Below are 18,371 nucleotides of genomic sequence, written 5' to 3'. Positions count from 1 at the left end.
TTATAATATATAAAATATATTTTAGATCTATAATAACAATTCAAATTATGATATAAATTTTTTTTTAAATTAATATAAATAGGTAATTAAAATATCTAGTATCTATACAAATAAAGATAAAAGAACGCTAGCTTGATATGAAAGAGAAAATTTCAAACTAGTTGTGAAACTAGTATATAAAATATAATTTCCAAGAAAAATGAAAGAGTGTGTTGAGAATGTCTAATTGAGAGAGTCAAGAAACTCAAAGTTACATTCTCTATACCTAAATTCATAGTATAAGAATAGATGCGAATGTCTTTTTATTTATTCGAAAATGTTATTTTAAATACAATTTTAGATTTATACTTTTGAATTCTACGTTAAATTAATTTTTCGCAAGTTTTTATAATTTTAAACATGTTTTTTGCTGATAAATTATATACAAGATACTTTTTATTCATATATATATATATATATATATATATATATATATAAATCTTCGATAAAATAGAAATAATGAATTGGTTCCTAAATATATCATTAATTATTAAATATTATATAGAAAATACATAATATCACAGAGAAACACGTTTGATTTTAAAAGAATTAAATACTTAAACCTAAGTTAAATTTATTATTTAAATAAATTATAAGTCTTCTATAAATTTAAAATTTCTCATTCTGTAAATTAAGTTCTTTTATATTTTTATATGAAAAACATTTATAAACTTTTTATGTGATAGTTACATTTTTTTAAGCATTTCTACCGTCCACACCGATACATGTGTCTCATTCTAATCAATGTTTAGTCAATATCTAAGTTTTCATATCTTAATTTTAGATTTTTCTTTTCAGTCGAATTTTAACATTTTTTCGAGCACACGATACTACCATACCTCTTTATACAAGATACGACAACATCCCACGCCATGCCTATCCAAAACCAGAGTAGAGTAGGCCAAAGATAAAGACACGTTTTGTAATGTTGCTTAATTAAAGTTTTTTTTATGCACAAGATGAGGGAGTTTTAATTTAGTGCCAAAATAACAACTCATAACATAAAATAATAATCCTAAAAGTTTTGAAGACATTTGGAAAAAACATTAAATTCATTTGTCTCAAATGGAATTACAAACAATAAAATGAGGGAGAGTATTTTTATTTTATTTTTTTCAATTTGGTGGTAAGGATTTTCAATTTAATATTATGTCACACAAATCATCTAATAAATCAACAATTTTATAGTCATTAAAAAACAACCCATATTTTTCATCTGCAACCAACGATTCCTAGTTGTCGCAGCCTTATTTTATGTTTTTTATATTATAAGAGAAAAGTATAAAAAAAACTATTCAGCAAGGTATTTTTCAATTATATATTTTTATTCAACTAATAATTGCTACACCTCATTTTTAAAAGTCTGATCTAACCTGGATCTTATATGAACTAAGTTATAGATCTTTATTAAATGAACGAACCATTTTGACCTGTTTTCTTTCCTAATTATCTATATCGAAAAATATTTAAGTTTTACATTGATTGTCTCGAAGTACAATTTATATATCTATTGTATAAATTCATTTAATGTCAAATCACGTCAAGCTAAACACAATATCAATATTCTACCAAACTGGTAACATGAAGAATTCACACATAACAATTACCATAATAGGATTTAGAATTATAGTGATAAAGAAAAGGAACACAAAAGAGGAATTTGAACCATATGGAAAATAAATTAAGATTCAAGACCGCACCGTTCAATTCAAAGAATTCAACTAATTAACCTTTTTTCCTCTCGTCTGTGCGAACACACATTGTTGTTAAAGAAATAACACTAAAATTTGTTGCAAAAAGAGTGTACAATTATTAACCTTGCGTATAAATAGATGGACATCCGTGATAGTACTGGCACAACCCTTGGTACCTCTAAGAGATCGACTTGTCCCTACTTAAACAAAACGTTATCGAGAGTGGACCAAACCAAAATTTCAATAGTTTTTTGTCTAGTTAATGCTAGAAAAACTGAAAAAGATTGTCAACATTTTCTTTCTCAATTTTTCTTTTACGACATTTATTGAATGCTGATTTCTGAATAATTTTTATCTTTGTACTTCATCCAAGAATTTCCAGCCACGTTTCACAGTTTGTCTGCTCTCTCTTTTATATACGTTGAAACAGTTTTATTATTTGAATTTTAAATAATTTATATCGTATGTAATATTATATATATATATATATATATATATATAATTGTTTTGATTTTTTTTTACTTTTTTTTACACATGCATCTCAAAAATATTTCTCTAGAATTAGAGACAACAATCCCATTTTAATTATACAAAAATCGTTTTCTTTGTGAAAAAGAAGACCCCACCACTTTTATTTGCGGAATTGGGTTAGCACGAGGGATTGAAAGGGAAAAGATTGGCATTTAGATATTTGAATTTAAATATGATCACCTCCTAAAAGATCCACGCCCCCCTGTTCACCAATGACCACTATTTTCCAACAACCCTAAAAGTTGATAATAATTTTGGTGTTTGATGATGAAAGTTTAGTCTTGCATAGATAAAAATATATACAGATAAATAGATAGAGAGAAAAAGACCTAAACAAATAAAATATAAAAGTGTGAGAGAAATAAAATTTAACTACAAATTTACAATAAATAGTTAAAATTAGATTTTTAATTAAAATATGATTCTTACGATGAACTATTTCAACCACGTTTCATTTTCTTACTATAATACTCTCTCTCTCTCTCTCTCTCTCTCTCTCTCTCTCTCTCTCTCTCTATATATATATATATATATATATATATATATATATATATATATATATACCAAACGCATCTCCACTATAACTCTGCTTTTCCTTTTCACTTTATTTTGCTCTCTTTCCTATTAATTTCTCTTTAGTGACGAGGGGTAGATGATATTCAAAGTCTATCAAAAGCTAGGTTCTGGCTTTCTGAATAATGTGTAAAGTACTCTAAACCATGTCATATGTTCACATATACGACATAGAGACCAGCCATGACGAAGGAAAGTCATTTCGATTTCATTATTTACACTTTTTTTTTTATCGGCTACACACAGTTACACGTTGATGTTATTTACTCTAGCTGATAGAATATTTATCATGTCTATAAAAGAAATAAAAAAATGCTACCTATACACTCTTTAACACATTATTTTAATACAATTTTCACTATATATATATACTATAATTCATTCATAAAATTGTGTGATATATATACCTTATTTAATGAACTTTACTTATAATTTTATAATTTGTAATATTTATTATTAAAAAATTAATATTTAAAAAATATTTTAAAAGAATTGTGTGAGAATACTATTCAAGAAATTAATATGTCTCTAATGTATGTGCATAGACATACATACATTATCCTAGTAAAGACTAATTTCTAATACATTTGTGTATACACACATCATCATCAACAAAAATATAATTTAGCTCTATTAACAAAGTATGTTTCATGCATACATATAATAAAAAATTCAACCATAGTCAGAATACTTAAAAAAACCTAATTATTTTGTTTTATCAATTATTTCCTGTTTCTTGGCTTTTTGAACATATGTAGCAGTATTGATTAATTAATTATCACAATCATTTTATACAATTAGAAACTTTGAAATCCCCCTAAAATAAACTTTGAAATCCTGTATTTAATTTGTTCCTTGAAACGGTATAGTTATTCTTTCTCTAGATATATAGCAGGTATAAAGCACCTTGTTAATATTCCTTTTTTCCTCCTCTAGACCTGAGAGTAAATAGAAATATTGTTTTTTTTTTACGGGAAATAGAAATTGTTATCATTATTAAAATTGGATGCTCCTTATAATTATAAATCTTTTTTAAGTCATTTACCTAGCTAAATTATTCAAATCTTTAATTTTGAACAAACTTACACTTTAAAGGTTCACATAGCGCATTAAGTGATGATGATTGTGTTTTTTTTTTGTTAGACATCACTAGATTAAAACAAATTTCTAGCGGCAATAATATTTTTTTAAAAAAATCAACTTAATACTTTTAGTCGAGTTAGAGTAACCTCTCGTTAATTATATTTAGAGTTGTGTAAACAACATAACTTTTTAACAACATAATTTTTTAACACATTCTTTATTATTGATTAAAATTAATTAAAAACTATAAAGTCACAAGTAAAATTCATTAAATAAAAAATGAGACTTGCACTATTTTATGATTTTCAATAGTTTCAGTTAATAACAAAGATTGTATTTAAAAGAGTGTATGTGTGTGTGTGTTTTTTTTTACAGAAAAGGAGTGTGTTAGATAGTATATTACTAATATTTCTCTTAAATTTTTACATGCTGAAAGTATTAAAATATTAGGAAAAATTATATTTTCAGAAAGAAACAATGGATGCCATAACAACGACTACATTAAAAACAATAGATGTAGATGTTTTATAAGGACTAGTGAATGACTCTTGATCACATATATATAGTTTTCAGATTTCAGACATACATTAATTTGACGATAATCGTCAAAGCTCTATGCTATGGAAGATAATAATAAACTTCACCTAAAATCCTTGAGAAGAAGACCTGACAAAAAAAATATCGGCGATGTATGACCCATGTATACACACGCATAGATTATATAGGAAGGAGTGAATCTTTTCATTTGATTTTTTCTTTTTTGTTTAAGTGAAAAGCAGTGCATGTATAGTCGTTAACAAAAAAGCATGCTTTCAGGTTTCAGCCATAGATTTAAAGAATCTCCTTTCGATGAGGATAATTTGAATTTGTATTATTTCTATCAAGAATTTCCCTGAATATGCTGGACCAGTGAAAAGTTGTAGTAATAACAACATTACAAATTCTTTTCAATATTTTGTACAACAAAGGCAATCCCTATGATAAGCGTGATCACTAAAGTGAACTTTGCCCCTTAGAAATTTGATATAAAACGTCCATCAACATGAAACATGTCATATCCCCATCATCTTTTTGGTTTGATATATATATCCCGAAACACCAAAAGGCCAAAACGTAACACTGTAACCAACAGACAACTCAACGTACAGTTTATGGCTACCTAGGCCCCCCTTGCCAATACATGCACTGAACCCACCCTTAACCTTTCTAAGCTAGTGACTCGACCATCTATTCATTGCTTAGAGGTACAACACAATTTTGTACATTTTGCTTTTATCTAACTTAGCCTTACTACTTTTCCATTGAAGCAAATAAATTTCCCTCAACTCATTCTTCTATTTTTTGAAATGAAAGTTTAGGTTAATTAAATACCTAACCTCACTAGTCAATGATAGGTTTTAAGATTCAAATAGAGTGTTTTATAAAAGTACTTACAATATTAATTACTCACTAACAAAGTTTTCATAATAAGATTTAAACTCAAATTTATATGAGATATGAATTTCTTATTAACTAGACTAAATCATTGAAACATTATGATCATTTCTCATTCATTGAAAATGACAAAATTTACAATAAAAGCACGGATATTACATTTATCTAAGAAAAGTACTACTAAATATTAGACAATTTTGTTTTGTACTGCCTTCACTAAAGTAAAAATTATATAAAAAAAATCACAAACCAAACAAGGACATGCTCATCTAAATTCAAGGAAGGGTTCAAAGGCATCATCAAGCTGAGCAGAATCATACAAGACATCCGAAATGTCCACACTCTTGTACTCTGAGTCAAGTGTTGATGATAGAGTGACATGATGCCTTGGTGAGCTATCAAAAGTGAGGTCAGAAGAGATGAGATAATGATTGGAGGAAGTTGAGGGAGGGACCTCCTCCTTGCACTCCCCTTTCACTGATGATGGCAAATTAGAAGATGAGAGAAAGGGGCACTCTTGCTTTGATGGGGTTGGGAAGGAGTTGTCAAAGCTAAGGAACTTGGATGAGGATGAAGGGGACATAGGGTCAAGTATGATCTCAGGGTTTGCCAAGTTCTTGCAAGTGTGGAGGCCATAGTAGGTGGTCTTGTATAGGATTGGTTCCTCTTGAACTCTTTGCACCTGTTTTGTTGCTTGGCAACCTTGGTCAAATTTGTGAGTGCATCTATAGTAGTTCCTGAAAATTGAAAGGTCAAGATATATATCAATTTAGGCTCCATAAACACAAAATTTAGGTCATGTAAGAATAAATTTTTCAATAAACACTCGAAAAAGAAGATAGTAAAATGAATTAAGTTTATCTCAGAAGTTAAAATATAAATAAAGTTAAAATTAGTTTTTGAAGAAATTAAATTAGAAAATTTCTATGAAAATTGAAATGTACATGTAGATTTTAACTTCATAAAAGTTTAGTTCATTTTATATTTTTATTTTATTTTCCTATACGTGCTTGCCGAGAAGATTGTCCAAATGGAACTTTAGTATTAGATGGCACATAATATGCTCATGTATGATCATATATATCTAACCTTGGGAATTTGGCACTCAGGATCTCCTTTTGGCCATACTTTCTCCACTGATGGCCGTCATCAATTGGAGCTTCAGATTCCTTCTCCCATGTTTGTTCAGTTCTTCTGCAAACATGAATTGCAGATTCAGATAAACTTTCTAAGTTAAACCAATCAAAGCCAATCGCCGCAGTGTGTGCAATCATTTTTACAGTGCCAGACAGAAATAACATAACCATAAGTAAAGACAAACAAACAAATAATAAACAGGCCTAGCTAACTAAAACATGGTACTTCACCACATGTATGCATATGAACAATTATTTATGGGGTCCAATTGTACGCACATATAAAGGACAAACGACAACAAAGTATCATGTTACCAAATTAAAGAGACACTCAATTGATGAGTACAGGTCTAGGGTATTTACTATTCAACAATTAACATGCTCATATTATTCATCATCATGTATGTTTAAAAGTTCAAACATCACGTAATCAGGTGCAGTGAAAATTAGGCAAGGAATAATAATAAAAGGGGAACTATTAAAAGTCTAAAATTATAAATCTATACATATATAACCAACAAATTAATGAATCAATTAAAAATACCTTCTCTTGTAGCACCCTCTACGTTCCTTAATGATGGAGCTCTTGCAATTGCTCTCTTGGGAGTCCTCAGACTTGGGAGATTCACAAACTTGAACATTGGAAACATCATGGGATTCAGAAGTGGGGTTGTTCTTCAAGAACGAGAGGGAGTTGGTGAAGGACATGAGCACCTCCTTCACAAGTTGTTCAGCAAATGATGGGGTTGTTGATGATCCATCTTCACAACTCCCATTGATGACACTCCTAAGTTGTTTGGCACAATCACGCCCTCTAAGGAGCTCCTCAATTGCTTTCCTACGACTAGAACAACCAAGTTTTGCCATATTCCAATCTAGGAATGTTTTGATCCCCCTCACAAGTTGAACCTTGTGGTCACAAGGTTTCGTTTTTTTTTTTACTCAACACACCCACTCAACTGAACTATATATATTATACATGGGGGAGGCATTATATTATTGCGCACATGCTCCGAAGTTTAAAGGAACCTGGGCATGAAAATTCCAACCCCTTTCAACACGAAAATAAACACTCACTCGCGACCTTAGTGCGTGCGAGGCACGACGGTTAGAATTGCGCCACGTGTGATGGTTTTGGAACGGGGTTTCATTGTGGAGCTTGGGAAAGGATGGCGCGTTGTGGTGAATATCACGAGAGGGAAGTGACGTCATCGTACTTACGTTGCCATAGATGTCATGGAACAGATGGCGGTATCTGATTGGTTGTCAAAAGAAAAATAGCAGCCTCTGGTTAAAAAGACAGGTATGCCCTTGCTGAAAATTTTATTTGAGAGAAAAGAAAAGATAGGTTAACTCAGTCTCTAAACATTGTCTGGATAAGGATTAGAGATACTGTGCATCGGGCGTGACACTTATTAATATAATATAAATTCTTTTTAATAATAATAGTAATCAAACTAAAATAAATATAATTAAGAAAATTATGTCTTCAAGTCTCCTCAAACATAACAATTTCTTTTTCATGCTCTAAAAATAACATTTATAATGAGATGATAATCTCAATGAGTAGAACAACCAATAGGAGTTCTTAAATAGTGTTGTTTTTAATCAGTGCAATAATCCAAGAAATTAGTCATAGTATTTGCAATGAATTTAAAATAAAATTATATATTTATATATTTACACACTAATAAAAATCGTATTAAAACAATCACAAGTCATGAAATTTTGAATATATAAAATATTTAAATAAATGGAAATACTTCAACGCATCCAAATAAATAATATAACAGACACAACTTAGTAATTCTCAGCATCAAAAGACTTAATTCTTTGGTTCTTGGGACCAGTGTAGATTTGAGATTCTTCAAATGATCAATAAGTTCATATTTCATGCAATAGCATCTAATTGTCTTTCCCATCATAGATGAACGTATCCTGGATCTTTTTCTCATCCCAGATGCGATATCTATACATATCCTTCAAAATGATCAATTTATGATATAAACAATACATCTTTCATAATCATACTTAAATAAACATACAAATATCAATGTGTTCATTTGCAGGCAAAGGTAGAGAGACACTACTCACTACCTAATTCACATATATGTACATGCAATTAATATATATATTTCTTCTCTCAATTTGGTATCCTACAGTTCAAAAATCAGTTTACCTGAGGTACAAAATTAAAGAATTAATAATAACTCAATCTTGAACTGAATATTAAACATACACACATAATACACCTTTATCTAAATATCAAGAGACCCTAATCTATACAACTAATGCATGTCATCATTTAGAAAGATAGTAAAAAAAAAGTGGAAGTTAACTTCAATTTTTCCCATTAAAATACTTTGGCCAAATTTTGAAATGCGAAAGTTACACACCTCTTCATTTGTACACCAAGAATAACATAGTTTGATTGCTACTTCATGAATAATAGAGTTCACGTGCAAAATTTCAGTGTCGTGGCGGAGATAAAAAAAATGTATCGAGAACATAACACATTGTGATTTAACCATAATAGTTATTTTGAAGTTGCAAAATATCTCTTTCACAAATTATACCACAAAAGTTTAGAAAAAGCTTGTTTTACTCATTTCTTGAAGTAAGAAATTTATGATTTTCGATACTTTTCTTCTCCTTTACCAATTACGTTAAAAGAATTTATCCACTTTCTTTCTTTTTCTCAGTCCTTAAGTAACTCACTAATACCAAGATAGATTGCTTATGTTTATGATTCTAAGACAAAGAATTGTTTGCCCTTATATAAGAATCGTATGTAATTGAAATTTGTTTAATCGATCTTTCTTTATCTATTATTTCTATTATATTTAATTATAATTATCTTTAACCAATCTAATATATTGTTATACTAACATTTTTTCAAAATAAAAATAACGATCTAATGTATTAAAATAATTTAATTTATTTTTTCTTTTACTAAAAGATATATTTAGATATTTTTATCTAAATAATTATTGAATTATTTTGGGATGTTACATGATACACGCGAGCCAAGGAGGAGAAAGTGACCTTCTCGTGTTGTGTTTGGTCGGGGTAAGGGAAGCGCAACCTGGTGCTAACTAGGGTAGGGAGGTCAAGAGAAAATGATGTCACGAGCCTCACGTCAGAGTAAGGATCAAGGAAAGCATGATAGAGTAAAGATTGGAGAAGGGGAGACACGTGACGGAGTGAGGGGTTAAATGGGAGGACTCTAAAGTCAGAAGTCTCAACTCAAATATTCAATTTGTATAATTTTTATTTTAAAATTAATTTTATTTTATATGGACTACCCGTGAGACAGTGCATAAAATCTATTAAGTTCACAGACTTAACGGACTAGACTCAATTATTACTTATAATTATACAGATTTATTAAAAAAAAAAAAGGACCATAATCTACTCCGTTCGTGGGCTTATCGGACTGGTCCTCGGACCTAAACTCATATATCTACTCCTAAAAATAACTGTTTTTTTTTTAAAAAAAGGCAAAAAGAATAAAATATTGATGTGTTCTAAAAATTACAATACTTAGTTAATAGTATAAAATAATAGCAATATGTAAGTTATTGGCGATACTCTTTATTCCGCTATTCATGGCCTCGCACATGGCCAGCAGAGGTATCGATTTGGAAATTCCTATAATGAAACCACGTGCCCTCTCTGCATAAAGGACTCGCATGAGATATACTAGTACTTTCAGTTGATAATACTATTTCACAAGCATATATATGACTTGATCATAAATTCATAATCATTTCTTTTGCACGTATTATAAAACAACTCGCTATGAATTTCTAATAGAGAAAAATTTATTGTGCTAATATAATAATAATTTCGCGTAACCCACCTTTGGTTAAAAGTCGTTGAAATTTGAGAACAGGAATTAACTCAGAATGCATAAAAAAGAATTTGAGGTTTCGCGGGGTCTAAAGTTCTAAACATACAAACAAAAGGTTGGTGAATATTAGTATGAATTAGAGAAAGATAAGTGTGAACAAATTAATTGCTGAGAGGACATCTATGTAAGATTCTATCTTGTCGTTCAATATTAAGGACAGCTCAAGCCATCTGCATTCGGTTCACATACGATAAAAGAAAAATGTCATGATATCAATCTAGAATTCAAAGTCAAGAGGATACATTCAAGAAAATGAAAGCAACTTCGGATGAAATATTTTAGCTCAACTAGATTCTAGGGTGTATAGATGGTAAAATTAATTAAAGTATATCCATGCCAGCACTCTTTTAAATAATTTTACCTCACTTAAAAATTAATATATTATTGGAGAATGAGACATGTGATAAGCATTATTTTAATCCAATGAAAATGATAATTTTAATTCCTTGCTAGATTGAATTGAAATGATTCTTATATTTTAGTATCACGCTTTGCAAGGTAAATAAAGAGATTTGGTTTTTGTGACGACTAAGTTGAGGATGGAATCATCAGGGACGAAGTCACATTGATAAAAAATTAAAATTCCAACAAAAGAAGATAAAACTAAAAAATTCCGATGGGGTGATGTTAGGTACACCCAGTATTATTACTGGTGCATCTAGTATTTTAAGTGAATGGACAAAAATATCCTTCACTTAAAATTTAAAAGTTGTACATCCATTTGTACTGTTAACGTATTCTGTACGAGCTTCTTCTCATCTGTCATTTCCTTATCTTCGTTGTGTCGTTCGAGCTTCTTCCGTTCTTGAGCTTCTTCTCTTCCCTGCGTCGTTTCCCTTCCTTGGAGGTTCATTTGCCGCGCATTGGGTGGTTTGTTGTCAGCATTAAGGACCTGTAGCTCCATTTTGCTATTCCACCGTCGAGGTAAGCTTTTTCTATGCGTTAATGGCTGCATTTTCATTTTTGGTATTGTGTGTTCGTACAGATCAACATGATCCGTATTTGTTATTTGATCCGTATAACACATACAGATCATATTGATCCTGTGAGTCATACGGATCAACATGATTCGTATGAGGCATACGGATCATGTTTATCCGTAATAGGCATACAGATTATGTTGATCCGTATGACCCATAGAATCATGTTGATCATTGATCCGTATTAATCATATGAATTAACATGATCCGTATGAGCCATAGACGTCATCCATTTTATATTTTAATATTTGGACTATGTTTATAATTTTCTTGTATTTGACAACATTTTGGTTTTACCAAACATTTTGTAAATGTTAACTTATTTTGTTTATAATTTTTAGACTATGTTTATGCCTGTAAATATTAGGGTTAATGTTAACAAATTATTTTAAATTACGTAACCGTAAAATGTATCAGATAACCCTAGTAATGACGTGACAGTAAATTTTTAAGTTCTACACCTTAAACAATTAAGTTGCAGCGGCAAAAATGGCGATGAGTAGTGATGATGGTGACAACGGTGGTAATAGTGATGGTTGCAGTGACGACAATAATAATGATGGTGGTTGCGGCAATAATAATGGCGGTGATGGCTATGACGAAGATGGTGGTGGTTGTTATGGTGGTAAGGGTGGAGTTGTGGCGACGACAGTGGTGATGGTGGTTGCGGTGGTGACAATGGTGAAGTGTGACGACAGTGGTGGTGGTTGTTATGGCAACGATGGTGGTAGTGATTGTTATGGTGACGATGGTGGTGGTGGTGATGATGGTGGTTGTGGTGGTGGTGGCGGCGACAACAATAGTGAAAGTGGTGGTGACAAGGTTAGTGGTGGTGACAATGGTGATGACTACAATGATAATGGTAGTGGCATGGGTGGTGAGGGGAAGGGAGTGAGAGAGAAGGATTATCCTAACTTGTTGCTTTTTAACCCAACTCCCTATTAGGAGATGACTACAATGATAATGGTGCTTGTTATGGTGACCAAGGTAGAGTGGTGGCAACGACAGTGTGTTAGACAAGTGGCCTTAGATATCTTAAGAAGGGGGGTGGAATTAAGATATTGCAAACTATTTCCCCAATTAAAATTCTATTTCAATTTCAATGCAAGTTGCAAGTTCCCTTAAAAATGAACTCTTAAATAATGATTCAAATAGAACAATCTAAATATAAATATAAAGCAATAATAAATAAACGAGTTTAAGGGAAGAGAAGGAACAAACTCAGATTTATACTAGTTCGGCCACACCTTTGTGTCTATGTCCAGTCCACAAGCAATCCACTTGAAAGTTCCACTATCTTGTAAAATCCTTTTACAAGTTCTGAACACACAAGGACAATCTTTCCTTTGTGTTCAGATTTCTTTACAACAAGAGACCCTCGGTCTCTCAATCCCCTTTGAGAATTTAGAAAGAAGAGAAGAATAAATCTCTCTTGAAAGAGATAGATTGTACAATCTGAGCACTCAATTAATTCCTTATTGAATTGCAAGTGTATTGGCCAAGGAATTCTTAAGAGGATGAAATGTTTTTGCTTTTTGAGAGAATAAGACTTTTTGTTATGAAAAACTCTGAGCAAATTCGTGTTTCAAGTCACATATATATAGACCTTTGGTGGCCATGTAAAAACCATTTGAAAAGATGTGACTCTTAGAAATAATTTTCCAAAAATCTCCTTTGGTAATTGATTACAGGATTTGTGTAATCGATTACAGGTTTTAAAATTTGAATTAAAACGTTTATTAACTGCTGGTAATCGATTACACAGTCTAAAATTTGAATTCAAATTTTAATAGCTGTTGTAAATCATTTTTGGCCACTGGTAATCGATTACATCCTCTGGTAATCGATTACCAGAGAGTAAATTTCTTGAAAAAGATTTTTTAACTTAAATTTCTTGACCAAACCTTTTGCTATTTCAATTAGGAATTCCCTTCCTAAAATACTAGTGATCATCTTGATGTTGTGTCTTGTATTCTTGAATCATTGTCTTGAATTAAACTTGAAAAGCGCATTTACATCAAATCATCATGATCATCATCAAAACATCAAAGTCATTTGCTTCTACACAGTGATGATGATGGTGGTTGCGGTGGTGACAATAGTGGAGTGTGACAACGGTGGTGGTGGTTGTTATGGTGACGAGGGTGAAGTGGTGGCAACAACAATGATGATGGTGGTTGCGATGGTGACAATGGTGGAGTGTGACGATGATGGTGGTGGTTGTTATGGTGGTAGTGATTGTTATGGTGACGATGGTAGTGGTGGTGATGATGATGGTTGTGGTGATGGTGGCGGTGGCAACAATGTTAAAGGCGGTGGTGACAAGGTTAGTGACAGTGACAATGGCGATAACTACAATAATAATGGTGGTGGCATGGGTGGTGAGGACGAGGGAATGAGAGAAAACGATTATTCTATCTTGTTGCTTTTTAACCTAACTCCCTATTAGGAGATGACTATAATGATAATGGTGGTGGCATCAGGTGGTGAGGGGACAGAGTGAGAGAGAACGATAATCTATCTTGTTGCTTTTTAACCTAACTCCCTATTAGGATAAGAAATACACCACACCAACAAGATAGGGTAGGTAATAGGATAAACAAATCATATCCTATTGGTGCACCAAACAATAGATTATCATAACTATTCTATCTTGGCCACTAAACGGGCCCTTAATGGTGATGTATTGTTTTAGTGTCATCCAATCATAAATCGAGATTGATATGATTTTTAAGATAATTTTATTAAAATCAACAAACTTATCCTAAATGGTATTTTAATTGGACTGTCAGTACATAGCTTTTTTTCTCAATTTTAAATGATATCCAATGGTCTTTGTTTAGCACTATAGAACTCCATATTTTTATCTCTATTCATAATCATAATAATTGCCATGACTGAATTTAAAAGATTGTTTTGGCTTAAAATAGTCCTTGGGTATTTTTAAAAAAACTATTTAAGAATTTTACGACTTATCAGACTTTCATAAATGAATTTTATTATTAAGATTTTTGCAGTTAGGATTTTAATAAATTTATATCTTAGATTTAAAATATTTGAAAGGACTTTATAAATTTATAAGATTTGAAAGAACTTGATGATTTTTTTTAAATATTCAAAATTATAAGTTAATGGAAAAAATAATAAACATATGATAAGATTTGAATAAAAAAAAGTAAAAACAATAAGTTTTATCAATCTTCTAATAATTAATTGATACATAGATAAATAAAATCAATACTCATTCTAGCCCTCTATCACTTTATGCATTAGCATCTCGTTCTTCCTCTTAAATTAAAAAAAAGTTCAAATATATGGTCATCATTATTTAGAAAATTTTCAATTATTTATATATCCTGGATTGAGCACAACATCTACTACATTTCGATTCCCTTATAAAAAAATATTACAATGCATTCAAAATTGGTAAAGAAAAATATTGGTTTACTTATTGGAACGACATTCTTTGCCAAGAAAGTTATGAAATGTTGCATATGAATATTTGTATCAACTTTGACAAAGAGAATAAATTAAGGAATGAGAAAAAGATAAATCTAACAAAATCTCAAGGGTTTAACTGAGATTATTTGGTGAATGTGGTATATATACTACTAAAAGTCACATGAAATTCATCGAAATTCATCCTAAAATATAATTTATCAAAATTTGTATATTTTTAATACCATAAAACTTTTTAAAGTGAAAAAAATCTTGATTAAATATACTGGATTTTGTTGGCCTTTTAAAAAAAATCTTTAAAATCTTGATTAAATAATATAAGACTTATTTACATCATTTAATCTTAATTGAATAACACAAAAAAAATATTTTAAAATCATAATCTAATACACCCCCTAAGCATTTATACATGTTATTTATCATATATCTATCGGGAAAAAAATTGAAAAATTCAAGTCCCATATTGACTATCGACGAAGCCAAATTAATGTATATAAATTGGAAACAAGGGTAACTCTCATCCTATTCACTTGAGCTTCTTAACATCCTTGATCTTTTAGTATTTATGTCAGTTGATATACAAGCTCTGATATATCTTTAATGTATAGACTAAAGAATATTGATGAGTTTGGTAGAAGAGGGATTAATGTATTTAAGTTGGGGACAAGGGCAATCCTCATCCTATTTACTTAAGCTTCTTAACCTTGATCTTTTAGTATTTTAAGTCCATTGATACACAAGCTCTAGTATACCTTTAATGTCTACTATACAGAATTTTGATGAGTTTGGTAGAAGAGGGACTAGGGCTCCGAACAATTGAATAAATGTACATTGATCAAATTTGAAACATATAGAATTATTTTAAATTTTAATTAGTTTAGTGTCTTGTACCTTACACGGAGTATTAAATTTATATTTTATAATTTATTAGAGTACTTTTATATTATTTTGCATTTTTAAATGTATGTTAGAGAATATGTCAATAAATATTTAAATATATGTTTATACACACATGTTTTAGAAAAATATTATTATTGGGCTGTTGTCCTTGGCTGGACTTCTTTTACCTTACTGATGTCTTTCATGCTTCATTTTGATTTTCTTTTAAAAAAATGCTTTAGTTTATCTTTTTTGTGTGATTTGTACGTTTAACTTGAGATAATAAACATTGAGGAAGTTGTTTAATTACAATGATAAAATTTTGTACAATTTTTTTTACAAGGTCTAAATTTTAACATGCTAAAAAATGTTATTAGATAATTTCGTGTAATTGTTTTATAATAATTCATTAAACATTTTTTGTGAATAAATGTAATAATAAATGAAATTTTACTGAAATAAATAAATAAATAAATATTCACAGAAGGATATATTTTCATTAACCATAAAATCTCATATAATTTTATTATGAGATTTAAATTTTAGTATAGTAAAAAATGTTATTGAATAATTTTATATAATTATTTGATAATGCGTTAGGAATCGTTTACACGTGTGTAAAACATTATACTTAATTACACCAACTCCTAACCATTTAATCTGAGGGTTTAGATCATGTTAATTATAAAATCTAAAATTAACTTTGTTAGTCACATGCTCTGCTCCCTGTACTTCAAGACTCTCGCACCCTGTCTTCTCACATGTTAATTGAAACTAATGGTTAGGATTTGGTGTTAGTATCGTTGATTATATGATAGGAATCATAATTAAAGTCTCATGACTTAAAGAACATCCGTGTTCTTTGATTTTATAAAAAAAAATAGAATAATTTTTCACATTATATATATATATATATATATATATGGTTTAATTAAGTTTTTTATATTTAAAATATAGGTTATTTTTATATTATTATTTATTATTTATTATTTATTTATTTTTCAATCAAGTATCTGAAAAAAATTTCAGTTTTAGCTTATTACGTGCTATTAGTCGTCTTCTATTAAGTAATGACATGTTAGATGAAGTGTCACGTTATCATGTATTGTCACGAACACTTCGTTGTTACGTTATCATCTTCAATGATATGTTAATGTGATTTGAGCGTAGTGATGTGACACTTTCTTTATTCCGTCATCACTTAACAGAAGAAAATTAACGACAAGTAGTAAGTTGAAACATATAAATTTTTCTGGTAGGTATTTGACAAAAAATGAATTTTATTCAAATCATATATAATTGATGTTTTGTAGTATGTGATCAATGTACATATATAAGATGTTATATCTTTCATCACTCTTCATTATTCTCTAGACCCAAAATATTCCCATTTGATCTTGTTGGTTTTGTTTTAGTTTTGTTCAGATATTAAATATATACATCTTAACTCTTTAATTTCACCTTTTATACTATTTTATTAATCTAGTTTAGTTGATTAAACATGATAAATTAATAGGTGAGTTATTGTAAATTTCAAATAGTGTATTTTTTATTCCTACCAATAAAAAAAATATCTTATTAATTTAATGTATTTCTTATTTTCAATGAGGAATTATCTTCAAAAAATAAATAGGATAAAGTTTCTTAAGTTTATATAAAAATAAATTACATATATATTCATCAAATTTTTAATTAACTTTTTAATTTTTTGACAAGTTTACAAATATTTGATCAAATAAAAGTATTTGAGAAACATTTTTTTCTTATTAACTTAATAGATTTTCTTTTAAACATAACTTAAATTTACGATTATCATTTTTATTTTTTATTTTAATAAAATAATAAAATTTATCATTTTATGTGAAATTAAATTATTTATTTTGATAAAATTCTTTCTTATAATATAACTAAAAATTTATTTTTCATATTGACTTAATTAAATTTTTCATATATAAAAAATAGATTGTTTTTAATTACTACTTAAAATTTCTTGACATGACAATAAAGTATTCATGACAAAATCACACCACATTTTGTTTGTCACATCGGATAAAATTTCCAAACACTTTAAAAAAATAAATGTTAAATAATAATCTAAAAATAAAAAACTTAATTAAGCATATATATATATATATATATATATATATATATATATATATATATATATATATAAACACTGCAATGTCATGCAGTCTTTAGTAAGGTAATATTAATCATATTTTTGGACAAGGAAGATGCACTTTAAACCTCCATAAATATATATTATTAAAAAAATACTAATAATAAGTTTAATAAAAATATTTCCTTTTAATACGTTAAATAATGTCTTTAGCAATTGACATTTTTTAATCACTTTAACTATTTTGTAAAGAACAGTAATTACACAATTAGTAAACAAAAATGTATTAAAAAAATTTAAAAATATAAGGAAAAATGCATCTTTTAATTTTAACAATTTTATTAACGGTAAGAACACGAGTCACACGAAACATCAAATCTAGGGTGCAATTTTTTTCAAAATAAATGTTGATTAAAGTAATTAGAAAAATATAAAATATAATTAGGCAGAAATCACCTTTCATCGTAACATTTATCCTATATTTGATAGAAGAAAAAAAGTTGGTTTATAAAAACAAAAGTTCAAATTTTT

General features: G+C 29.1%; 3 protein-coding genes across 3 annotated transcripts; 2 read left to right on the top strand and 1 right to left on the bottom strand.

The window, feature by feature from the left end:
* Window positions 1-5,442: 5,442 nt before the first annotated feature.
* WRKY57 (WRKY transcription factor 57) lies at window positions 5,443-7,434 on the bottom strand. The gene is made up of 3 exons (NM_001250690.3): window positions 7,035-7,434; window positions 6,444-6,548; window positions 5,443-6,091 (listed from the first exon to the last, which is right to left on the bottom strand). The coding sequence occupies exons 1-3, from the start codon at window positions 7,355-7,357 to the stop codon at window positions 5,620-5,622; spliced, it is 900 nt and encodes a 299-aa protein (NP_001237619.1). The 5' UTR covers window positions 7,358-7,434; the 3' UTR covers window positions 5,443-5,619.
* Window positions 7,435-11,872: 4,438 nt separating this feature from the next.
* On the top strand, window positions 11,873-12,328 carry LOC102661540 (eggshell protein 1-like). Its single transcript, XM_006603496.1, has one exon. The coding sequence runs from the start codon at window positions 11,873-11,875 to the stop codon at window positions 12,326-12,328; it is 456 nt and encodes a 151-aa protein (XP_006603559.1).
* A 1,126-nt stretch (window positions 12,329-13,454) lies between these two features.
* Window positions 13,455-13,832, top strand: LOC102661414 (eggshell protein 2A-like). The gene has a single exon (XM_006603495.1). The coding sequence runs from the start codon at window positions 13,455-13,457 to the stop codon at window positions 13,830-13,832; it is 378 nt and encodes a 125-aa protein (XP_006603558.1).
* The last annotated feature ends 4,539 nt before the right edge of the window (window positions 13,833-18,371 follow it).

This window comes from Glycine max, chromosome 18 (assembly GCF_000004515.6).
Source record: "Glycine max cultivar Williams 82 chromosome 18, Glycine_max_v4.0, whole genome shotgun sequence".
NCBI lineage: Eukaryota > Viridiplantae > Streptophyta > Magnoliopsida > Fabales > Fabaceae > Glycine > Glycine max.
This window is presented reverse-complemented; position numbering and strand designations above follow the sequence as displayed.

What these genes read in the sequence shown, in the direction of transcription:
- WRKY57 (NM_001250690.3), bottom strand. Translation starts at nt 7,357, where the DNA reads ATGGCAAAACTTGGTTGTTCTAGTCGTAGGAAAGCAATTGAGGAGCTC. An exon ending in AGAGGGTGCTACAAGAGAAG is followed by an intron (nt 6,549 to 7,034) that starts GTATTTTTAATT and finishes TCATGTTTGCAG; the next exon opens with AAGAACTGAACAAACATGGG. An exon ending in CTGAGTGCCAAATTCCCAAG is followed by an intron (nt 6,092 to 6,443) that starts GTTAGATATATA and finishes TTCAATTTTCAG; the next exon opens with GAACTACTATAGATGCACTC.
- LOC102661540 (XM_006603496.1), top strand. Translation starts at nt 11,873, where the DNA reads ATGGCGATGAGTAGTGATGATGGTGACAACGGTGGTAATAGTGATGGT.
- LOC102661414 (XM_006603495.1), top strand. Translation starts at nt 13,455, where the DNA reads ATGATGATGGTGGTTGCGGTGGTGACAATAGTGGAGTGTGACAACGGT.